At 42.0% G+C, this 25,542-nt stretch overlaps 1 protein-coding gene across 2 annotated transcripts in view; it reads right to left on the bottom strand.

Annotated features, from left to right (window-relative positions):
- Positions 1-25,542, bottom strand: part of LOC133556752 (citron rho-interacting kinase) — a 152,570-nt gene that overhangs the window by 5,028 nt on the left and 122,000 nt on the right. For both annotated transcript variants that reach the window (XM_061906997.1, XM_061906998.1), the window contains 12 exons: positions 23,844-23,932; positions 23,680-23,784; positions 23,444-23,613; positions 21,274-21,354; positions 21,065-21,200; positions 20,842-20,981; positions 20,671-20,763; positions 17,915-18,023; positions 12,577-12,705; positions 8,326-8,406; positions 8,180-8,258; positions 5,400-5,573 (listed from right to left, as the gene is read on the bottom strand). In XM_061906997.1, the coding sequence (XP_061762981.1) occupies positions 5,400-5,573; positions 8,180-8,258; positions 8,326-8,406; positions 12,577-12,705; positions 17,915-18,023; positions 20,671-20,763; positions 20,842-20,981; positions 21,065-21,200; positions 21,274-21,354; positions 23,444-23,613; positions 23,680-23,784; positions 23,844-23,932 (1,386 nt within the window). The remainder of the gene's footprint in view (positions 1-5,399; positions 5,574-8,179; positions 8,259-8,325; positions 8,407-12,576; positions 12,706-17,914; positions 18,024-20,670; positions 20,764-20,841; positions 20,982-21,064; positions 21,201-21,273; positions 21,355-23,443; positions 23,614-23,679; positions 23,785-23,843; positions 23,933-25,542) is intronic.

Genomic DNA, 25,542 nt, shown 5'->3' with positions numbered 1-25,542 from the left:
AAACCTCTTCTCACTCCGACACTTACCAAAGGCATGCGGTAAAAGTAAGCATGCGCTAAATAGTTTAAAACCTCTTCTCACTCCGACACTTACCAAAGGCATGCGGTAAAAGTAAGCATGCGCTAGTTTAAAACCTCTTCTCACTCCGACACTTACCAAAGGAATGCGGTAAAAGTAAGATTGCGCTAATTATTTTAAAACCTCTTCTCACTCCGACACTTACCAAAGGCATGCGGTAAAAGTAAGATTGCGCTAATTAATTTAAAACCTCTTCTCACTCCGACACTTACCAAAGGAATGCGGTAAAAGTAAGATTGCGCTAATTAATTTAAAACCTCTTCTCACTCCGACACTTACCAAAGGAATGCGGTAAAAGTAAGATTGCGCTAATTATTTTAAAACCTCTTCTCACTCCGACACTTACCAAAGGCATGCGGTAAAAGTAAGCATGCGCTAAATAGTTTAAAACCTCTTCTCACTCCGACACTTACCAAAGGCATGCGGTAAAAGTAAGCATGCGCTAGTTTAAAACCTCTTCTCACTCCGACACTTACCAAAGGAATGCGGTAAAAGTAAGATTGCGCTAATTATTTTAAAACCTCTTCTCACTCCGACACTTACCAAAGGCATGCGGTAAAAGTAAGCATGCGCTAAATAGTTTAAAACCTCTTCTCACTCCGACACTTACCAAAGGCATGCGGTAAAAGTAAGCATGCGCTAGTTTAAAACCTCTTCTCACTCCGACACTTACCAAAGGAATGCGGTAAAAGTAAGATTGCGCTAATTATTTTAAAACCTCTTCTCACTCCGACACTTACCAAAGGCATGCGGTAAAAGTAAGCATGCGCTAATTATTTTAAAACCTCTTCTCACTCCGACACTAACCAAAGGCATGCGGTAAAAGTAAGCATGCGCTAATTATTTTCAAACCTCTTCTAACTCCGACACTTACCAAAGGCATGCGGTAAAAGTAAGCATGCGCTAATTATTTTCAAACCTCTTCTCACTACGACACTTACCAAAGGCATGCGGTAAAAGTAAGCATGCGCTAATTATTTTAAAACCTCTACTCACTCCGACACTTACCAAAGGCATGCGGTAAAAGTAAGCATGCGCTAATTATTTTCAAAGCTCTTCTCACTCCGGCGCTTACCAAAGGCATGCGGTAAAAGTAAGCATGCGCTAATTATTTTCAAAGCTCTTCTCACTCCTGCGCTTACCAAAGGCATGCGGTAAAAGTAAGCATGCGCTAAATAGTTTAAAACCTCTTCTCACTCCGACACTTACCAAAGGCATGCGGTAAAAGTAAGCATGCGCTAGTTTAAAACCTCTTCTCACTCCGACACTTACCAAAGGCATGCGGTAAAAGTAAGCATGCGCTAAATAGTTTAAAACCTCTTCTCACTCCGGCACTTACCAAAGGCATGCGGTAAAAGTAAGCATACGCTAATTATTTTAAAACCTCTTCTCACTCCGACACTTACCAAAGGCATGCAGTAAAAGAAAGCAAGCGCTAATTATTTTAAAGCCTCTTCTCACTCCGACACTTAGCAAAGGCTTGCGGTAAAAGTAAGCATGCGCTAATTATTTTAAAACCTGTTCTCAATCCGACACTTACCAAAGGCATGCGGTAAAAGTAAGCATGCGCTAATTATTTTAAAACCTCTTCTCACTCCGACACTTACCAAAGGCATGCAGTAAAAGAAAGCATGCGCTAATTATTCTAAAGCCTCTTCTCACTCTTGCACTTACCAAAGGCATGCAGTAAAAAAAGCCTACACTAATTATTTTAAAACCTCTTCTCACTCCGACACTTACCAAAGGCATGCGGTAAAAGTAAGCATGCGCTAATTATTTTAAAACCTCTTCACTTACCAAAAGCATGCAGTAAAAATTTGAGTGTGATGTAATCTTGGACCTTAAATTCCTACTGAATAGCTCTTAATTTTCTTCCCTTTATGCGATTTCAAATTACCGGTATTGAAATCAGCCTCCTCCATTTTGAAAATGATGACAGGGGAAGTGTCACTCGTGACGTCACGAGTGTGACCAGGCGGTAATACTAAGCATGCGCTAATTATTTTGCAAAGCGAGTTTGACCCGGCAGTAATCCAAGACAGGTGCATACTATATGCCCGGCAACAATTCAAGGAAATACGTTAATTCACTTCACTTACTTTGGTTGGTTTATCAGCCCAACCCGCCGTTGGTTGAAATAGTATTTGTCACAGAGTTGTGCCGTTTGAGCAATAAAAAGTCAACCCGAGAAACACGTGTTTTGTTGCAACGCCACTTAGAGATCGACACAATCCTGCCCTCCAACCACCACAACTAAGAAAGTTAGTGCAGAGGAAAGTAAAGAGGACGGCCGAGTCAGAGAAACAAAACATTAAAGGCCTACTGAAACCCACTACTAGCGACCACGCAGTCTGATAGTTTATATATCAATGATGAAATATTAACATTGCAACACATGCCAATACGGCCGAGTTAGTTTACTAAATTGCAATTTTAAATTTCGCGCGGAAGTATCATGCTAAAACGATGACGCGTGCGCGTGATGTCACGCATTGTAGAGGACATTTTGTTTCAGCACTATTCCCAGCCATAAAACGTCTGTTTCTATTGCCTAAATCCGCAGTATTCTGGACACCTATGTTGCTGAATCTTTTGCAATTTGTTCAATGAATAATGGAGACGTCAAAGAAGAAAGCTGTAGGTGGGAAGCGGTGTACTGCGGCCGCCTTAAGCAACACAAACACAGCCGGTGTTTCATTGTTTACATTCCCGAAAGATGACGGTGAAGCTTTACTATGGAACAGAGCGGTCAAGCGAACACGGTTGGATTGGACCACACACACAAAGTACAGTGTAATATGCAGCGATCATTTCGAAAGATCGTGTTTCGAAGAGGGTCCCTTGCGAAGGGCAGAGATGGGCATCGCCACCACCCGTCGACTGGTGCTGAAGAACGGTGCGGGGCCGACCTTCAGGTTGTACACGTACGACCATATAATCTCACTAAAACACTAGCAACACAATAAGCAGATAAGGGATTTTCCAGAATCATCCTAGTAAATGTGTCTAATAACATCTGAATCACTTCCACTGCCCTTTAGACCTTTTTTTCTTTCTTCTAGTCCTTCACTCTCACTTTCCTCATCCATAAATCTTTCATCCTCACTCAAATTAATGGGGAAATCGTCGCTTTCTCGGTCCGAATCGCTCTCGCTGCTGGTGGCCATGATTGTAAACAATGTTCAGTTGTTAGGAGCTCCACAACCCGTGACGTCACGCGCACATCGTCTGCTACTTCCGGTACAGGCAAGGCTTTTTTATTACCGACCAAAAGTTGCAAACTTTATCGTCGATGTTCTCTACTAAATCCTTTCAGCAAAAATATGGCAATATTGCGAAATGATCAAGTATGACACATAGAATGGACCTGCTATCCCCGTTTAAATAAGAAAATCTCATTTCAGTAGGCCTTTAAGTTATCGTGCCGGGATTTTACCAGTCCGGCCCACTTGGGAGTAGATTTTTCTCCACGTTGCCCCCGATCTAAAATGAGTTCGACACCCCTGATTTACAGGGTTCCTACTTTTCCATGGCCAAATTCAAGCACTTTTTAAAGACTTTCAAGATCAATTTTCCAGTAGCCTTTAAAAGGAGAAAACCAGTGTGAATCAATCCATAGCTTGTTTTTTTTTTTTGAGGTCACCAAATGCTTAGGCTGCTGCCCCCGTGACCTGACCCCAGACAAGCGGAAGAATATGGACAGATGGATGGATGATTGGCATGGCAACCATGATGATGACTAACACTTGACTCGAGAGAGACAGCAATAACCCAACAAAGAGGCAGATGAGATCAACAAACAGTGACTCGCTAAGACTGGAGAGGAAAACATCGTAAAACTCTCCCAACTTTCTACAAGAGCTAAGACAAATTGACAAATCGGGGTTCTTGCCTTCACTCAAGTGCAGTGACTATTTTGACAACAACCCAGAGAGTCTCTGAAGTACAAGTCATTGTGTTGATGCAATAATGCAGGGGTCACCAACCAGGTCGCCCGTAAGGACCAGATGAGTCGCCCGCTGGCCTGTTCTAAAAATAGCTCAAATAGCAGCACTTACCAGTGAACTGCCTCAATTTTTAAAATTGTATTTATTTACTAGTAAACTGGTCTCCCTTTGCTTGACATTTTTAATTCTAAGAGAGACAAAACTCAAATAGAATTTGAAAATCCAAGAAAATATTTAAAAGACTTGGTCTTCACTTGTTTAAATACATTCATTTATTTTTTTACTTTGCTTCTTATAACTTTCAGAAAGACAATTTTAGAGAAAAAATACAACCTTAAAAATGATTTTAGAATTTTTAAACACATATATCGTTTAAATTCCTTCCTCTTCTTTCCTGACAATTTAGATAAATGTTCAAGTTTTTTTTTTTTTTTTATTGTAAAGAATAATAAATACATTTTAATTTAATTCTTCATTTTAGCTTCTGTTTTTTCGAGGCAGAATATTTGTGAAAATTTCTTCAAACTTATTATGATTAAAATTCAAAAAAAATATTCTGGCAAATCTAGAAAATCTGTAGAATCAAATTTAAATCTTATTTCAAAGTCTTTTGAATTTCTTTTAAAATCTTTGTTCTGGAAAATCTAGAAGAAATAATGATTTGTCTTTGTTAGGAATATAGCTTGGTCCAATTTGTTAGATATTCTAACAAAGTGCAGATTGGATTTTAACCTATTTAAAACATGTTATCAACATTCTAAAATTAATTTTAATAAGGAAAAATACTAATGTTCCATAAATTATTTTTAATTTAAAAAAAAAAAGATTCAAATTAGCTAGTTTTTCCTCTTTTTTTTCGGTTGAATTTTGAATTTTAAAGAGTCGAAATTGAAGATAAACTTCGTTTCAAAATTTTATTTACATTTTTTTCCTGTTTTCTCCTCTTTTAAACCGTTCAATTAAGTATTCTTTTCATCATTTATTCTCTACAAAAAACCTTACGTAAAAGAAAAAAAATGTACGACGGAATGACGGACAGAAATACCCTTTTTTTTAAAATATATATATATATAGATTTATTTATCAAAGGTAAATTGAGCAAATTGGCTATTTCTGGCAATTTATTTAAGTGTGTATCAAACTGGTAGCCCTTGGCATTAATCAGTACCCAAGAAGTAGCTCTTGGTTTCAAAAAGGTTGGTGACCCCTGCAATAAATGTAACGGATTGACAATTGAAAAGAGTGTCTGACAAAGTTTCTTCTCCCTCTGATCAAAACCAAGAATCGGAAAGTGGAGAGAGTCTCGAGTTCTTGGAATCCATCGCCCAACACAACTACTGGAGTTACTTTGGATTGACTTAAGGAGGAACAAACCCTCTGTTGGAGCCAGTTCTCTGCAGCTCTCCGGACTCCCTGATCAGACTTCCCTTACAGCAGATGACCCGCAGCTTGTTCTGGTAGGACGAGGCCAGATAAATGGCCCCGGAGGAGATGGCCGGGCCCAGGTAGCGGGGGCTGGGGATGTCCAGGTGGGCCAACACTGAAGGACTGGGAGCAAGAGCAAGAGCAAGAGCAGGTGTGAGAAACACAAGTTTGAGTTCAGGTGTGTCCAAAAGTGCCATTCAGAGGCCAGTGGCTAATTTTTGTAAAATACATTGAAGTCGGGGTGCTAATTAATTTAAAATACCCATTTTTTTTTAACACAAATATATATATATATATATATAAAAATATATATATATACATACATACATATATATACATATATATATATATATATATATATATATATATATATATATATTTATTAAAGGTAAATTGAACAAATTGGCTATTTCTGGCAATTTATTTAAGTGTGTATCAAGAAGTAGTACCCAAGAAGTACTTCTTGAAACCAAGAAGTAGCTCTTGGTTTCAAAAAAGTTGGTGACCCCTGGTTTAGTTTCTACATTTAGCACGTGCAAACTGGCACTGTTCACGCACAAACGGCTTGTAAGAAAGGAGGAGATCGCACTGCAAAGACATACGATGGACAGATAATTCTGCAGCCGTGTGTGTCAACATATGTGGACGGTCAGAAACCCAAATATCAGACATTTTGTCTATTCAGCAATATCATTTTATAGTTGTATAGCTGCTGAATGACTTAAGGGGATGATTAAAACTAATTCAATTGATTCATTTTGGTCTAGGGTTGCCTTTCATATAGGAGATATATTATTACCAACATATTTCCTGTAGGAAAAAATATGCATTACACAGCAGCACCTTCAGTGCATACTTGCCAACCTTGGGACCTCCGAATTCGGGAGATTGGGGGCCTGGGGGGGGGGGGTGTTTGAGGTGGGCGGGGTTAAGGGGGAGGAGTATATTTACAGCTATAAGAATCCATTGCTTTACACATATACACACACATAACACTCCTCTACTCATTGTTGTATTTGAAAGTGCAAAACTTTGCAGCCAGTAGCAAAGCCTTTGAAGGAGCATAGGTATGGGCAGCATCGGTCAAATTTAATTTGCAGGAGTGAGTTTAGGGTTGAATTGTCTATCCTCGTTCTATTGTCTGTCACTATCTTTTTTTGGACATTAGTACTTGCCGTAGTTTTGAAGCAATGCATGATGGGATTCCGGATGTTGTGTGTCAGTGTATTAACGTGTCGGCTGGAATAAACACACGCTGAGAAATAGCTCCGTGCCTGCCTACTTTATGGGTTATAGATAAACCTATGGATAACGGAGACATATATAATAGTCTCCTTCTTGTTGTGTGTGCAGTTGTGCGCTCTCCAAAAGCCGTAGATCAGGGGTCTGGTTTTGCCACTTTTCCACTAGACACGCACACGTTCTTCCTCCCTCCCTCGCTCGCTCGCTCACTCTCTCTGTCACTGAAAATGTCCATAACACACCCAAGTCCCACAGAGAGTTGGGGGGGTTAAAGTTGGAAAAGTCGGCAAAAGTCCCCCAAATAGTTCAAAATACCTACCCAGGTTCGAGTCCCACAAGTCCCGGCGCCTGCTGTGCAAGTCCCGGGATGCCCAAAATGTCAAAAACACACCCAGCCAAGTCCCGGGGTAAGGCTTTGTGTGTATCTCTATCTCGCTCCCTCCCCCGGCGCTGGGGAGACGATTTGCCCGGTAGCTTCCGAAGCACTCCGCCGAAGGACCGAGCGACAATACAAAACCGTGGTGCACTGGGCCCCAGTTAGTCGTGATGTTAGCCTGTTTGGGGCTAATTGTGCTACCGTAACTGTAAAATCCACGGCGAGTAATCGCCCCTACCGTTGGCTCCAGACAGATGCGATTTTTGTTATTTGGGTCCAAAATGGCTGTTTCAACGTTCTAGGTTGCCTACCCCTGCGATAGTGGAAAAGCGGAAAATGAGTGAAAGCGACAGCAACGTTGCCACGGAGACTGATTTATTAACTTAAGTCTCATTTTGTCCATTTATATTTTGTTTTTATTTTGTGTTGAAAATAAAAATATAAGACATTTAAAGATATATTTTTTTTAAATAAATCTTTTGCGACTCCCCCCCCCTCCCAGACTCTGCATCCAGTGGCCCCCAGGTAAAATTGAGTTTGAGACCCTTGCCGTAGATGTTTTAACGTGACTGGGCCGGCACGCTATTTATATGGATGAAAAGCGGACGTGACGACAGGCTGTCCTCACTCAGGTCCGGCTGGAAATCGGGAAAATTTCTCCCGGAGTCTCCCGGATAATTTGGGAGGGTCGGCAAGTATGCTTCAGTGTGCTAAAAAGATGTTCTGTTCGCCCTTCAATACAACCAAAAAAAGGTGATACATGCTGTACATATTTGTGTGCCGCATGTCAACAACATGGACCTTGTGATGCCATAAATGTAGAGGGAAATGAGTGTCTCCATGGTGACGGCCGGTATACACACAAACATCCCACTTAAATAGGGCGGCTGAACCACTTGTTAGACGCCCACTAATGACACACTCCATTTTATTGTTTGCACACACTCTTTAGCACTTGTTATTTGGATCGGAGTTGATCAGGCCCAATATGTACAAAATGTGATAAAGCCTCCTTTACATCATTTCAAGCTTTTCAATATGCGACCTATAGGGTTTGGAGGGCCCTACTCCAAGTGATGTTCAGTGGGATTTGGTGTCCACTGGCACTCACCCCAAAGCAGAGTGTCCTTGAACCTCAATGACATCCAGCGAGTTGAAGTAGGTGACGAACAAATAGGGCTCTCTGTAGGCTGCACCACAGAACATAGTCAAGCGCTGCTCTGCATTCAACAACGTGGCTTTGCTCGTTGCATTTACCAAAGGACAAAGGCAGGTGACTCCACTTGAGGTCCTCGGTGCGGCTCCTCCGCCCGTACGTGTCCACAAACACTCCAAACTCTAGAAGATGACAAAAATGTGGCGATGTTGGGAGTTAAGTGGAGCCAAGTCCAAAAGGTATAGTGGATTTAGAGCAGAACTGGGCAAATTAAGGCCCGTTGAGCTTTTCAATCTGGCCCACTGGACATTCCCAAATATTTGTTTTGGATGTTTAAGATGGAAAGTATAGCTGCCATTATGATGTGCAGTCATGTTTTCTAATGACCGGAAGTCTTCCACTTTACTAAGTTTTTCAATGCTCGGAATCTGCATGATATACTACTTACTACGGCAGGCTCGGGGGCCAAAGTTATAGAAAAAAAATGTGTCTCGGGGGGTGGTATATCTGTTTTTAGGAACACTAATACAAATTAAAACTCTTTCAATTTTAATCAGAAGGGTTCAATCTCTCTCTTGTGCATATTTAAAGCCGACACGACAAAGGGCCTCAGGGGAGATGTTTGAAAAAAAAAAAAAAACATTTTTACTCAACTTTTGTATTGAAGGGGGAATTGCAAACTTCCTGTTGATTTTAGCTGGGGGTTGTCAGTGTATGAAATATAGATCTGAGTGAGACCTACATGGAGGTTTTTGTTTTATGTGTCTACGGCATTCCTACTGGGAGTTAGAGGCAGTTTTGTCTGTGTTTTCTTCCTAGGGGGCGCTAGAGCGGAATTTTGAGAGTTGGGGTTTGGTTTATTGATTAGATCGCAACTTTCGCGAGACCTGATGTGTGTGTCCAATTTGGTGAGTTTTGAAGCATGTTAAACAGGTCAAATTACAGCTTAAAGAGGTGGCAGTATAATAATAAAGAATAAAGAACAAGAATAAAACGCTAGAAATTCAATAGGGTCCTCTGTCCTAAATGGATAAATTTTGAGTAAAAAAATGTGTCTGGGGGGGTGGTATATCTATTTTTAGGAACACTAATACAAATTAAAACTCTTTCATCAACTTTTAATCAGAAGGGTTCAATCTCTCTCCTGTGCATATTTGAAGCCGACACGACAAACAGCATCAGGGGAGATAATGTTTGGAAAAAAAGCAACATTTTTTTCCAAACTTTTGTATTGAAGGGGGAATTGCAAACTTCCTGTTGATTTTAGCTGGGGATTGTTAGTGTATGAAATATAGATCTAAGTGAGACCTACATGGAGGTTTTTGTTTTATGTGTCTACGGCATTCCTACTGGGAGTAAGAGGCAGTTTTGTCTGTGTTTTCTTCCTAGGGGGCGCTAGAGCGGAATTTTGAGAGTTGTTTTTTTTTTTTTTTATTAGATCGCAATTTTCGACAGTCATCATGTGTGTGTGTCCAATTTGGTGAGTTTTGAAGCATGTTAAAGGGGTCAAATTACAGCTCAAAGAGGTGGCGGTATAATAATAAAGAATAAAGAATAATAATAAAACGCTAGAAATTCAATAGGTCCTCTTTCCCAAAAGGACGTCGGTCTCTAAAAAAATCACAATAATGTCTGATTGAATGCTAAAAACTTTATGACAGACCGTCTTAAAAAACGTAATGGAATTTTACATTTTTCTATGAACGATAAAACACTGGATATTGACAAAATATGAACGTCACAACCCGTTTTGATGGACATATTTTAGAATCTAGTGAAATGTAACAAAAAAGCAACAATCAATGAAATATGAATGCGAAGGGTACAAAATAAATCCACCTACAATCTGATATATCACTCAGCTTTAGAACTTTGTTGTGAAAATCTCCTTCCGCATCTGTGGAAACGCTTCCCGCCCACATTGCTTGGTGCCCCGACTGAGCTGCTGTGACGTCGATCACCATAGTAGCTAAATGGATGACCATAGTATAATTAGATGACCATAGTAACTAATTAGATTACCATAGTAGCTAAATATATGACCATAGTAACTAATTAGATTACCATAGTAACTAATTAAATGACCATAGTAACTAATTAGATGACTATAGTAACTAATTAGATGACCATAGTAGCTAAATAGATGACCATAGTAACTAATTAGATGAACTGGTATATCATCCAAAAGCGCATATTCCAACAATTGAAATACTTTGTATAGTTCAAGCCTTGCGGTCATTAGAAAACATGACTGCACATCATGGCAGCTACATTTTTATCTTAAAGATCTAAAAAAATATATTTGGTAATGTCCGGCGGGCCAGATTGAAAAGCTTAATGAGCCGCATGTGGCCTCAGGGGAGATCATTTTTGAAAAAACAACAACATTTTTTTCCTAATTTTGTATTGAAGGGGGAATTGCAAACTTCCTTTTGATTTCTGTGATTCCTGTGATCTCATGGTTGTGTTGGATCCACTATGGATTGAACTTTCACAGTATCATGTTAGACCCGCTCGACATCCATTGCTTTCGGTTCCCCTAGGGGGGTTGCCCACATATGCAGTCCTCTCCAAGGTTTCTCATAGTCATCATTGTCACCGACGTCTCACTGATTGTGAGTCCTACTGAGTGTGAGTTTTTCTTGCCCTTATGTGGGCTCTACCGAGGATGTCGTTGTGGTTTGTGTTGTGGTTTGTACAGCCCTTTGAGACACTAGTGATTTAGGGCTATATAAATAATCATTGATTGATTGATTGATTGATTGATTTTAGCTGGGGGTTGTCAGTGTATGAAATATAGGTCTAAATGAGACCTACATAGAGGTTTTTGTTTCATGTGTCTACGACCTTCCTACTGGGAGTTAGAGGCAGTTTTGTCCGTGTCTGTACTACGGTCATCTATCTAGTTACTATGGTCCTCTAATTAGTTACTATGGTCATCTAATTACTTAACATGGTCACTGTGAGATATCTCAGATTGTGGGTGGGAGTTTTTTTTTCCACTATGTTTGTTGCATTTTGGTTGCGTTTTGCTGGATTGTAAACTATGTTGTCAATATTCAGTGTTTTATCATTCATAGTTAATATTGTAAATCCCTCATTCTTTATTTTCATGTATATTCTGGGTGTCTCATTCAGTAAAAAAAAAAAAAATCAAATTCCATTCCATGTGTATATTGTACATATTACATATTGTCATGAAGGTGTCTGTTACTACATTATATATACATATATATATATATATATATATATATATATATATATATATATATATATATATATATATATATATATATATATATATACACTTGCAGTCTGTATATTGTACATATTACACATTGTTGTGAAGGTGTCTGTTACCACGTTTTATATATATATATATATATATATATATATATATATATATACACATATACATATATACACACACATGTACATACACATATACATATATATATACACATACATATATACACATATACATATATATATATATATATATATACATATACATATATACACACACATATAAATACACATATACATATATATATACACATACATATATACACATATACATATATATACTATATATATATATATATATATATATATATGTGTGTGTGTGTGTGTGTGTGTGTGTGTGTGTGTGCTTGCAGTGTGTTTATCAAAAGGTGGAGGGTTTTGAAGTTGTTTTTGAGGACTTTTAAAGCTACAACAGTGACTACCATTAACCACAATTTTAATATCAGTATTATTATTATTTATCATAACATGAGTGTTTTTTCCCCTTATGATTGTGAACAAAAATTCCAGAAAAAGTGAAGTTCCCCTGTACTATCTTTAAGTGCCAAAATTATGACTAAAATTGCGAAGCTCTGTTTTCATTTGCACTTTATTTTATTGAGAGTTCAGCTAAGAAACATATTCATTGTTATTTTTTTTAATATCTTTAATATAATTGTATGTTACTTTTTTTTCAGTTATTCTTGAGTCCTATCTTTGTGTATTTGATAAGTTCTACATTTTCTAATCAGCCCAACCTAGGCCTAATATTTATGTGTTGAATAAAAAAATAATCATTGTGCTTTCGTATAACTTGACAAGGTTGTAAACTGTGAATAGGTTTGATTACATTATTTTAACGTGATTAAAAACAAGGGTAAGATTACCAATCCAGTGTTAATATTTGAGTGTGCCCCAGACCGCTCTGTAGTGAAAAAGTTAGGCCCCGAGGTCGAAAAGGTTAAGAACCCCAGGACTAAGACGTGTTGCGGACATAAACAGGTGCCACCGTTTTTATGTATGAGTTGACTAAAAAGTGTAGTGTTGCTGTGGCTGTGCGCACCCACCATGAAAACATAGCAGGTACTCCTCCTTGTGCATGCTGCTGGCCACCTGCATGATGGCGATAGGGAAAGTGTGAGACGAGGCAGCAAATACCGCTGAAGCCAGCGACATGTCGTTCTTGTCCAAGAACTCTGTAGCGGATCAAACACAGGATGTGTGTCAAATAGCAGATTCGGTTCTAGTTCAGTTAGACCTTCTTTCATAAACATACACTGAATGTATATAAAAGGGTTTCAGCAGGGGTGTACAAACTGTTTCCATCAAGAAAGGTTTCAAAAATGCACAATGACATATCGGACTGTCTGATTGTGGTGGTCCGCTCCCTGTATGATCAGTTTCAGAGCTTGGTCCGCATTGCCGGCAGTAAGTCGGACACGTTTCCAGTGAGGGTTGGACTCTGCCAAGGCTGTCCTTTGTCACCGACTCTGTTCATAACTTTTATGGAAAGAATTTTTAGGCGCAGTCGAGGCGTTGAGGGGATCCAGTTTGGTGGCTGCAGAAGTAAGTCTCTGCTTTTTGCAGATTATGTGGTCCCGATGGCTTCATCTGGCCAGGATCTTCAGCTCTCACTGGATCGGTTCGCAACTGAGTGTGAAGCGACTGGGATGAGATTCAGCACCTCCAATTCCGGAAAGGTGTGGAGAGCCATCTCCGGGTTAGGGAGGAAACCCTGCCCCAAGTGGAGGAGTTCAAGTACCTAGGAGTCTTGTTCACGAGTGAGGGAAGAGTGGATCGTGAGATCGACAGGCGGATCGGTGTGGCGTCTTCAGTAATGCGGACGCTGTATCGATCCGTTGCGGTGAAGAAGGAGCTGAGTCGGAAGGCAAAGCTCTCAATTTACTGATCGATCTACGTTCCCATCCTCACCTATGGTCATGAGTTTTGGGTTATGACCGAAAGGCCAAGATCACAGGTACAAGCGGCCGAAATGAGTTTCTTCCACCGGATGGCGGGGTTCTCCCTCAGAGATAAGGTGAGAAGCTCTGCCATACGGGGGGAGCTCCAATTAAAGCTGGTACCCCTCCACATCGAAAGGTGGTTCGGGTATCTGGTCAGGAGGCCACCTGAACGCCTCCTTATGGAGGTGTTTAGGGCACGTCCAACCTGTAGGAGGCCACGGGGAAGACCCAGGACACATTGGGAAGACTGTGTCTCCCGGCTGGCCTGAGAAGGCCTCAGGATCCCCCGGGAAGAGCTGGACGAAGTGGCTGGGGAGAGGGAAGTCTGGGTTTCCCTGACCTCGGATAAGCGGAAGAAGATGGATGAACAACGACATTTTTAACCTCTGTATTGATTATCAAAAGTGCCATAAATCCAGTGTATGCCAAGTAATATTGCCTTGTTTTATTAATGTGGTATGATATAATATTCATCATTGAAACTTTTTCTAGTCACAGTCCACATTTTTGGTTTTGGACGAGTCAGAAAAGTTCCAAGGCTGTTGACGGTGACCCTGCAGTGTTTTTCGATATGATGGGCATTGTGATTTCTTGGCACAGGGCAAGACGACTATCGAGCACCAGAAAGTGATCCTGCAGCGTTAGCTTTGTTCAGTCTGCAAGAAGGAGGCGAGAGTTGTGGCAGGACAACTTTTGGCTGATTCACCATGACAAGCCGCCTTTTCACGATGCCTAGAGCCTTCAACAGTTCCTGTCTGAAAGAACATCGCCTTGCTTGAGCAGCTTCACTACTCACCCGACCTGGCTCGGTGTCATTTGTTTATTTCCCCCAAGGTTATGGAGGTTTATCCAAGGGGACCACTTTTAAAGATGTGGATTACAACAAAAAGCTGCAGAGTATTATGGAAGAATCCTTCAAGGAGTACGCAAAGACGTAGCAGAGAAAGCTGGGAAAGTTCTCCAGACTCCAGGGGGATTACTTTGAAGTGGAAAAATGGTGATTTATAGTTGAACTATACATTTTGAGATGCTAGTCCTGACTTTTCCTGAACACATTCTTGATGATGACAAAGCTTACATTCATAATTTAACATAACTATGGACATCTGTCTGTTTTCTGACGAGTAGAACAGGTTAAAGAGCTCTTGAACAGAGTGGGGGTAGAATGTCTCAGGCTCTATGCAAAGAAAATCGTGATCCTTCAAACACCCCGCTGGACTAGCCACCTCTCCAGAAGGAGGTAATTTTCTGGCAGAAGTCAGCGACTTCAAGTACGTAGGTCAATTCATCAGAACAGGACATTAAGGTGCCGAAGGTGTTGCCATAGAGAGCTCTGAATGGCATGTCAAGTGTGGGGAAATCCATTCTCTCTCGACAAGTCAAGATTAGCTCTCGCTGGATCGGTTCGCAGCCGAGTGTGAAGCGACCGGAATGAGAATCAGCACCTCCAAGTCCGAGTCCATGGTTCTCGCCCGGAAAAGGGTGGAGTGCCATCTCCGGGTTGGGGAGGAGACCCTGCCCCAAGTGGAGGAGTTCAAGTACCTAGGAGTCTTGTTCACGAGTGAGGGAAGAGTGGATCGTGAGATCGACAGGCGGATCGGTGCGGCGTCTTCAGTAATGCGGACGTTGTACCGATCCGTTGTGGTGAAGAAGGAGCTGAGCCGGAAGGCAAAGCTCTCAATTTACCGGTCGATCTACGTTCCCATCCTCACCTATGGTCATGAGCTTTGGGTCATGACCGAAAGGATAAGATCACGGGTACAAGCGGCCGAAATGAGTTTCCTCCGCCGTGTGGCGGGGCTCTCCCTTAGAGATAGGGTGAGAAGCTCTGCCATCCGGGAGGGACTCAAAGTAAAGCCGCTGCTCCTCCACATCGAGAGGAGCCAGATGAGGTGGTTCGGGCATCTGGTCAGGATGCCACCCGAACGCCTCCCTAGGGAGGTGTTTAGGGCACGTCCAACCGGTAGGAGGCCACGGGGAAGACCCAGGACACGTTGGGAAGACTATGTCTCCCGGCTGGCCTGGGAACGCCTCGGGATCCCCCGGGAAGAGCTGGACGAAGTGGCTGGGGAGAGGGAAGTCTGGGTTTCCCTGCTTAGGCTGTTGCCCCCGCGACCCGACCTCGGATAAGCGGAAGATGATGGATGGAAGTCAAGATTAGCTTTTTCCATGCTTGCTCCTCTCTGGCTCTGAAACCTGGACCCTGAAGCCCACCGTTCTACAAAGTACTTTGAAGTGGAAAAATGGTGATTTATAGTTGAATTATATATATTGAGAGACCAGTCCTGACTTTTCCTAAACACATTATTGATGATGACAAACCTAAGTTTAGGGTTTAATTGTCTATCCTCGTTCTATTCTCTGTCACTCGTCGTCGCCATGACCGTCTCTTCTTCGTTCTTCTGCTTCGTCTCCTTCTTGTTGTGTGTGCAGGTGTGCACTCTCCAAAAGCCGTAGATGTTATAACGTGACTGGGCCGGCAAACGGACGTGACGACAGGCTGTCCTCACTCAGGTCCGCACGGACCTGGAGGGGGCGTGCCTTAAGTCTGGCTGTAAATCAGGAGAATGGTTGTCCCGGGAGATTTTCGGGAGAGGCACTGAAATTCAGGAGTCTCCCGGAAAATTCGGGAGGGTTGGCAAGTATGGTTACATAAGAACATTGATATTACTGATAATAACAACGTCAAATTAAATGTAAGCCTTTCCTGTGCTATAGAGCTGAGATGCTGCAAATTTACTGATAAAAGGTAACCCCTTAATAACCATCAGGCTGTTCAAAAACAGTTACAAAACCTGTTTCCATATGAGTTGGGAAATTGTGTTAGATGTAAATATAAACAGAATACAATGATTTGCAAATCCTTTTCAACCCATATTCAGTTAGATAACATATTTGATGTTCAAACTCAAACTTTTTGTTTTTTGCAAATAATAATTAACTTAGAATCTCATGGCTGCAAAATGTGCCAAAGTAGTTGGGAAAGGGCATGTTCACCACTGTGTTACATCACCTTTTCTTATAACAACACTCAATAAACGTTTGGGAACTGAGGAAACTAATTGTTGAAGCTTTGAAAGTGGAATTATTTACCATTCTCGCTTGATGTACAGCTTAAGTTGTTCAACACTCCAGGGTCTTGTTGTCGTATTTTACGCTTCATAATACGCCACACATTTTCGATGGGAGACATTTCTGGACTGCAGGCGGGCCAGGAAAGTACCCGCAGTCTTTTACTACGAAGCCACGCTGTTGTAACACGTGGTTTGGCATTGTTTTGCTGAAATGAGCAGGGGCGTCCATGATAACTTTGCTTGGATGACAACATATGTTGCTCCAAAACCTGTAAGGACCATTCAGCATTAATGGTGCCTTCACAGATGTGTAAGTTACCCATGTCTTGGGCACTAACACACCCCATACCATCACAGATGCTGGCTTTTGAACTTTGCGCCTACAACAATTCGAATGGTTATTTTCCTCTTTGTTCCGGAGGACACCACATCCACAGTTTCCAAATCTAATTTGAAATGTGGCCTCGTCAGACCACAGAACACTTTTCCACTACGCATCAGTCCATCTCAGATGAGCTCGGGCCCAGCGAAGCCGGCGGTGTTCCTGTGTGTTGTTGATAAATGGCTTTCGCTTTGCACGGTAGAGTTTTACCTTGCACTTACAGATGTAGCGACCAACTGTAGTTACTGACAGTTATGAAGTGTTCCTGAGCCCATGTGGTGATATCCTTTACACACTGATGTCAGTTTTTGATGCAGTACCGCCTGAGGGATCAAAGGTCCGTAATATCATTGCTTACGTGCAGTGATTTCTCCAGATTCTCTGAACCTTTTGATGATTTTACGGACCATAGATGTTAAAATCCTTAAATTCCTTGCAATAGCTCGTTGAGAAATGTCCTAAAACTGTTAGACAATTTGGTTACAAATTGGTGACTCTCGCCCCATCCTTGTTTTTGAATTACTTAGCATTTCATGGAAGCTGTTTTTATACCCAAACATGGCACCCACCTGTTCCCAATTAGCCTGCACACCTGTGGGATGTTCCAAATAAGTGTTTGATGAGCATGCCTCAACTTTATCAGTATTTATTGCCCCCTTTTCCAACTTCTTTGTCACGTGTTGCTGGCATCAAAATCTAAAATTAATGATTATTTGCAACAACAAAAAAATGTTTATCAGTTTGAACATCAAATATGTTGTCTTTGTAGCATATTTAACTGAATATGGGTTGAAAATGATTTGCAAATCATTGTTTTCTGTTTATATTTACATCCAACACAATTTCCCAACTCATATGGAAATGGGGTTTGTAAAAAGCATCATCAAACACTGCACCGTATGTCAGTAGCCACAAAAGGAATAAATGTAACGTTGCACTTCCAGTCAAGATTGGGGAAAGTGCTAGATAAAGATGATTAGCTCACCCTCAAGAACAAACTGCTTCATCTCGATCTCGTAAAACTTATTGGTTCCAATGATGATGCTGTAGCTGGTCAGGTGGATGCAGCTGCAAGGCTCCAGCGTTTCAATCTCCTGGGAGATCAAAAGAATGCTTGATTTGAATGCGACTTGATGAGAGGTGTGTCGATGAACAACAAAACATTTTGTCAACAGCAAAGTCAACGAGTGGCTTAGGTCATGATAGCTAAAAGGAGACAATCAGAAGACATCCCCAACCAGCACAAAAAATTACGTTGCTCTGCGTTGCTCTGCTTTGTCGACAAATTGGAAGTTGCTGGCAGTCTTCAAAGTACCCCAGAGCTGCCACGAGAAGAACTGTGGACACTCTTGTGATTTTGAATCACATCGGACTGTCTGGCCCGCAGGTTTGAGGACCAGTCATAGACAATTTAGAGTGAAAAGCAAATTTTATTTTCACTCGTATAAAAAACATTCTAACTGGCTTCGAGACTCTCCTGAAGGACAGTGCACACACATACATACGCCACCTCCCCCCAATCCAACACCCTCGACGCAAATCCCATAGAGGTGATGAAAGGATGGTCAGCGCCTGAGAGCTGCGGCCCACCACCATGACCCCGCACTCCCTTCCCTCTGTTGCTAGATATCTCGAGATGTACGTTGAAATATGTATATGTGCTTTGCTAAGGAGGTTTTTTCCCACTCCAGCAACAGCAAAGAGTGACTTAGGACATGAATAGCTAAAAGGAGGCACTGAGAAGACATCCCCAACCAGCACAACAAATTACAACCTGATTTGGGTAAACTACATTCAGATGAAATGTGGTATAACATTGTCATCTCGTGATCATTTTTAATTCTTTCTCTCTGGCACTCATCGAGGGTTGACGCTCCTCTTTCCTCTCCTGCTTGCTTCTTTGTCTTGTCTTAACTTTTATTGTTGCCTCTTTTTGCGTTGCTCTCCAAATCAACATTGGAACTATTTAACTGGCCTCGACAAAATTGACAAGATCTTCGGTTTAGGGCAAGGGTCTGCAACCTGCGGCTCTTTAGCGCCTCCTTAGTGGCTCCCTGGATCTCTTCAAAAATACATATAAATAAAAAAAGATTTGGAAAAAATATATTTTTGTTTTAATAAAGTTTCTCTGGGAGGACAAACATGACACAAACCTTCCTAAATGTTAGAAATCCCACTACTTAAATTAAACATGCTTTTCTGATGAAAGTATTTGGCGAGTGCCTTGTGTCTTACTAATTTTGGCAGTTGTTGAACTCACCGGAGTTTGTTTACATGTATAACCTTCTCCAACGATGCCAGTGAAATATGTTTTCAGCAACTCTGCCTTTGTTCAATTTTGTCCACCAAACTATTTATGCTGTGTGTGAATGCACAAAGGTGAGCCTTGTTGATGTTATTGACTTGTGTGGAGTGCTAATCAGGCATATGTGGTCAGTGCATAACTGCAAGCTAATCGATGCTCACATGCTATTTAGGCTAGCTTAATGTACATATTGCATCTTTATGCCTCACTTGTAGGTATATTTGAGCTCTTTTAACTTCCTATGTCCTCTGTGTATTTAATTTATATCTGCATTTCTCATGACATATTATCCATTTGTAATATTGCCTGCATTTCAGCTTGCATAGATTGTTACAAATCAATTCAAAGAAGACAGCCTGCCATTTTCTTTAACTTGGACCTTTGGAAAAAAAAGTAAAAGAAGATTAAAATAAAATTAAAAAATCGGTCTTAGCCTGGGCCCTGGAGAGGGGGTGCAGACTGAGGCCATGGGGTAAAAAACAAGACACATTTAGACACATTTACTAGGATAATTCTGGAAAATCCCTTATCTGCTTATTGTGTTACTAGTGTTTTAGTGAGATTATATGGTACCTGAAAGTCGGAGGGGTGTGGCCACGGGTGTGGTGACTGCCAGTGTCTCCGAAGGAAGCCACTTTTCTCGACTAGGCGAAATCAGCCATTGGGGCCGGGCTGAGATTTTTTTTTTTCCCTCCTCCACGGTAAAAGCATACGAGGGTCGGGGTGGCCGGTGGGAGGAGGCAAGAGAGTCGTAGCTGCAGGAGGAACGACGCAAGCTCTCCGCTCATAACTACGGTAAGAGCCGACTTAATACCACCATTTTCTCCCCGAAATCTGCTGGTTGACATGTGGTCGGGAACCATGTTTGCTTGACCGCTCTGTTCCATAGTAAAGCTTCACCGTCATCTTTCGGGAATGTAAACAAGGAAAAACCGGCTGTGTTTGTGTGGTTAAAGGCGGCCGCAATACACCTGCTTCCCACCTACAGCTTTCTTCTTTGATGTCTCTATTATTAATTTAAAAAATTGCAAAAGATTCAACAACACTGATGTCCAGAATACTGTGTAATTATGCGATTAAAGCAGACGACTTGTAACTGGGATCGGTGCTGGATCAAAATGTCTGCTACAATCTGTGACGTCATCATACGGCGACGTTTTCAACAGGATACTTCGCGGGAAATTTAAAATTGCAATTTAATAAACTAAACCGGCCGTATTGGCATGTGTTGCAATGTTAATATTTCATCATTGATATATAAACTATCAGACTGCGTGGTCGGTAGTAGTGGGTTTCAGTAGGCCTTCTATTATGATCATGATTTCTGGTTTTATTAAACCAGCAGAGAAGGCCTTGCTGGTCCTGACTGCACACCACTGGTATTAAATATTACTCAAGTGTCGGGTGTTGTGTATATGAGCAACGGTACAAATCACCTTGCGAATGCAGTATTTGCTGAGGTTGTCGTTGTAGCGTAGAATAGTGATCTTATTTGGCATCGCAGCACAGATGCAGGACCCGTTGTCAATCTGTGAAGACAACACAGAGACATCCAAGTCTTCCAATCACATAGTTCCTTTACATGTACTCTTCTCAAGAAGACCTACTCTCCCAGCAGCAAACAAATGGCATCCTTTCACCGTCTCGAAGATGTACGCCGCCAGCTCGGACTGAGTGGGCAGGTGGCATTGGGCCAAAGACTGTTTGACTCTCTTGATCTCCAGCAGGCATAAAGCCCTCTCGTCCCCTGCAACACACACACATACATGTTACAAACCAACCAAAAGTTCCGTGTCCACATCCTAACAGACAGAGGCTCCGAGTTCCTACCAACAATCATCAGCAGTTTTTCAAGCTCCTTGATGATGTGGATCTGGAAGACTGATCCCAAACCAGGGATATGAGTCAGAGAGTTTTTGATCACATTTAAGGCATACAGCCCCTCTTCCGAGCCCACCAGAACTATCTGTAATCACAGCCAGGAGCGAGTCGTTATCAAGCGGGCCATTTACTGTGTTCCAAGATGTGAGTTATCGCACCTGATCTGTAAGTGGAAGCGTGCAGTTGATATCGAGGCGGTCGTCTCCTTCCAGCTTCAGGAGAGAGTTTCCAAGAAGTTTCTAAATGGACATAAATAGGTTTAGTATAGTCAAGTTAGAGTTGGGTTTTTTTTTTTTTTCTTTGTCATGAAAAAGGAACGTTTTAGTCATGAAAAAGGGAGTTTTTTGTGGTTGGTGCACTAATTGTAAGTGTATATTGTGTTTTTTATGTTGATTTAATAAAAAAAATATATCCATCCATACATTTTCTACCGCTTATTCCCTTTTGGGGTCACGGGGGGCGCTGGCGCCTATCTCAGCTACAATCGGGCGGAAGGCGGGGTACACCCTGGACAAGTCGCCACCTCATCGCAGGGCCAACACAGATAGACAGACAACATTCACACTCACATTCACACACTAGGGCCAATTTAGTGTTGCCAATCAACCTATCCCCAGGTGCATGTCTTTGGAAGTGGGAGGAAGCCGGAGTACCCACGCATTCACGGGGAGAACATGCAAACTCCACACAGAAAGATACCGAGCCTGGATTTGAACCCAGGACTGCAGGAACATCGTATTGTGAGGCAGACGCACTAACCCCTCTGCCACCGTGAAGCCCTAAAAAAAATAAATATATATATATATATATATATATATATATATATATAAATATTTTTTTTTAAAAATAAAAATTAATAAAAAATTATTCTGCGGCCCGGTACCGGGCCGCGCCCCGGTGGTTGGGGACCACTGCATTAGGGGACATATAAGGAATGACAGGAGAGCAACACAAATGTGATAAAGCAGGGGCGCTCACACTTTTTCTGCAGGCGAGCTACTTTTCAATGTCCTCTAATGTTCTTTAATGTCCTCTGTGTTCTTTGATGTTTGATGTTTCCCTCTTACACACATGTAAGAGGGATGTGTACTATGGCTATGAGTTGTTCTTTTCCCTTGGCCTCAGTCTGCACCCCCACTCCAGGGCCTAGGCTAAGACCGATTTTTTATTTTTTTATTTTATTTTAATCTTCTATTCCCCCCCCGCCCCCCCCTTGTTTACCTGTATGTCATCTTTTTTGTAAGGGGCGCTGGAAGCCGGCAGACCCGTCAGCGATCCTGTTCTGTCTCCCTTTAATGTTTTTTCTGATCTTGAATGGGATTGTGCAGAAAATTTTAATTTTCCTGAAGGAACTCTCCCGACGGAATAAATAAAGTACTATCTAATCTAATCTAATCTAATTGACCAAGTCAAGGAGATCTACCTCATTCGTATTTATAATTTATATTTATTTATTTATGAAAGAGACATTTTTGTTAACAAGTTAATGGTGTTTAATGATAATACAAGCATGTTTAACACACATAGATTCCTTTCTTTCATGAAGACAAGAATATAAGTTGGTGTATTTGATTCTGATGACTTGCGTTGATTGGAATTAGACAGTGGTGCTGATAACGTCCGCATTTTCAAATGGAGGAAAAAAAAAAAGTCCTCCTTTCTGTCCAATACCACATGAAAGTGGCTGGATTTGGCATCTCATTTGTCCAACTTGCATACTCGTTTTTAAACACTTTGTTATGAGAGTAGCATATGTGTGTGGCCCTTTAATGTCTGGCAGCAGGTGAGTGACGTCAGTGAGTGTGCGGGTGGGCAAGCAAGTGAGAAAGCGGTCGCTGAGGGCGGGGGAGAAATACATTGGCATCAAACTCCGTAGCTTGCTAGCTTGTGCACGCTAGCTTTCTGAGACTCTTATTTTGTTAGCACAGGCAGGATGAAACAGGTCTTTTATGGGGAAGACAGGAACTGTGCGGTCGGTCTTTAGAGTTTTGACAGTAGGTACGGAGTCTCTAGAAATAAAATGTGTTTCTCTGCGTCCGCCCTGTTAGTGATTTTTTTCTTAAATATGAGCTCGCAGCAGCCAGCGTCATCTCACAAGATCCTCGGGTGCCGAGAATGTCAAACAACTGACGAAAGTGAAGTCTTGGTATGATTGATGATTGCTCATTTTTATGTCTATTTTTTAATGCCTGGCTTGAGATCGACTGACACACCCTCCGAGATCGACCAGTCGATCACGATCGACGTAATGGGCACCCCTGTGATAAAATGATCAAAAAAAAGGTACAACAATAAGCACAACTACTATTCAATTACTTGTATACTCACTGCATCAGCCTCAGCTTTCTCTCGAGAAGCTCGCCCCCCGACCACCACAGATTCCATGACCGCCACCCAGCGCTGCTTGTCTGGGAAACTGGGAGCCATGAAGTAAATGGACTGTCCAGGCCAGCAAGGGGCATGACAACGAGACTCTAGCTTCAGGACGTACGGAACATCTGACACAACAGAATCACATTCAGAACCGAATTGGAGTTATTGACTTGTTTAGTTCCGTGTCTAACCTGACTTGGCCGTGTTGGGTAGCTCGGTGGCCCCCACCGCTCCGTGAACCTCGACCTCTCCGTCAGTCAGGCAGAGGTCAAACTCCTCCAGTGGCTTCACGGCATCTGAGTGAACACGAGCAGCTTTCAAGAAGGGAAATGCCGGTGCAAACTTAGGTAGTAACCTTCTCTGGGTTCTATCTCGTAGACGGACACTTTAGTTCCATCAAGGACCACATATCTCCGTTCCCAGCCTTGGCCGCGCTTTCCATTCCTGCAAACAAATTCACACAAAGCATCAACGTTAAGAACCACTCACTTTCATTGGAGCACATTACACCAGTTTTAAAAAGTCACTGCATTCAGTGGCGTGTCTAGGGGGTGACGGGGGCCACCCCACTTAAAGGGGAACATTATCACCAGACCTATGTAAGCGTCAATATATACCTTGATGTTGCGGAAAAAAGACCATATATTTTTTTTACCCGATTTCCGAACTCTAAATGGGTGATTTTTGGCGAATCAAACGTCTTTCTGTTTATCCCTCTCTGAGTGACGCCATTTTCCCTACCACATCGAGTCAAATCAGCTCTGTTATTTTCCGTTTTTTCGACTGTTTGCCGGTACCTTGGAGACATCATCCCTCGATCGTCGGTGTGTGGTCGGAGGGTGTAACAACACGATCATGGACGGATTCAAGTTGATTTGTCCACTAAAGACGCCAAGATCATTATCCATGCGTTTGTTACGTCTCGTCTCGATTACTGTAACGTATTATTTTCGGGTCTCCCCATGTCTAGCATTAAAAGATTACAGTTGGTACAAAATGCGGCTGCTAGACTTTTGACAAGAACAAGAAAGTTTGATCATATTACGCCTGTACTGGCTCACCTGCACTGGCTTCCTGTGCACTTAAGATGTGACTTTAAGGTTTTACTACTTACGTATAAAATACTACACGGTCTAGCTCCATCCTATCTTGCCGATTGTATTGTACCATATGTCCCGGCAAGAAATCTGCGTTCAAAAGACTCCGGCTTATTAGTGATTCCTAGAGCTCAAAAAAAGTCTGCGGGCTATAGAGCGTTTTCCGTTCGGGCTCCAGTACTCTGGAATGGCCTCCCGGTAACAGTTTGAGATGCTACCTCAGTAGAAGCATTTAAGTCTCACCTTAAAACTCATCTGTATACTCTAGCCTTTGAGTAGACCTCCTTTTTAGACCAGTTGATCTGCCGCTTCTTTTCTTTCTCCTATGTCCCCCCCTCCCTTGTGGAGGGGGTCCGGTCCGATGACCATGGATGAAGTACTGACTGTCCAGAGTCGAGACCCAGGATGGACCGCTCGTCGGGACCCAGGATGGACCGCTCGCCTGTATCGGTTGGGGACATCTCTACGCTGCTGATCCGCTTGTGATGGTTTCCTGTGGACGGGACTCTCGCTGCTGTCTTGGATCCGCTTGAACTGAACTCTCGCGGCTGTGTTGGAGCCACTATGGATTGAACTTTCACAGTATCATGTTAGACCCGCTCGACATCCATTGCTTTCGGTCCCCTAGAGGGGGGGGGGGTTGCCCACATCTGAGGTCCTCTCCAAGGTTTCTCATAGTCAGCATTGTCACTGGCATCCCACTGGATGTGAATTCTCCCTGCCCACTGGGTGTGAGTTTTCCTTGCCCTTTTGTGGGTTCTTCCGAGGATGTTGTAGTCGTAATGATTTGTGCAGTCCTTTGAGACATTTGTGATTTGGGGCTATATAAATAAACATTGATTGATTGATTGATTGATTTACGTAGACTGTGCATCGATTAGCACAGCATGCTAATCGATGCTAACATGCTATTTAGGCTAGCTGTGTGCATTATGCCTCATTTGTAGCTATATTTAC

Source organism: Nerophis ophidion, linkage group LG07, assembly GCF_033978795.1.
Source record: "Nerophis ophidion isolate RoL-2023_Sa linkage group LG07, RoL_Noph_v1.0, whole genome shotgun sequence".
Classification (NCBI taxonomy): domain Eukaryota; kingdom Metazoa; phylum Chordata; class Actinopteri; order Syngnathiformes; family Syngnathidae; genus Nerophis; species Nerophis ophidion.
Note: the sequence above shows the minus strand (reverse complement) of the source record. Positions and strands in the feature narration are given on the sequence as shown.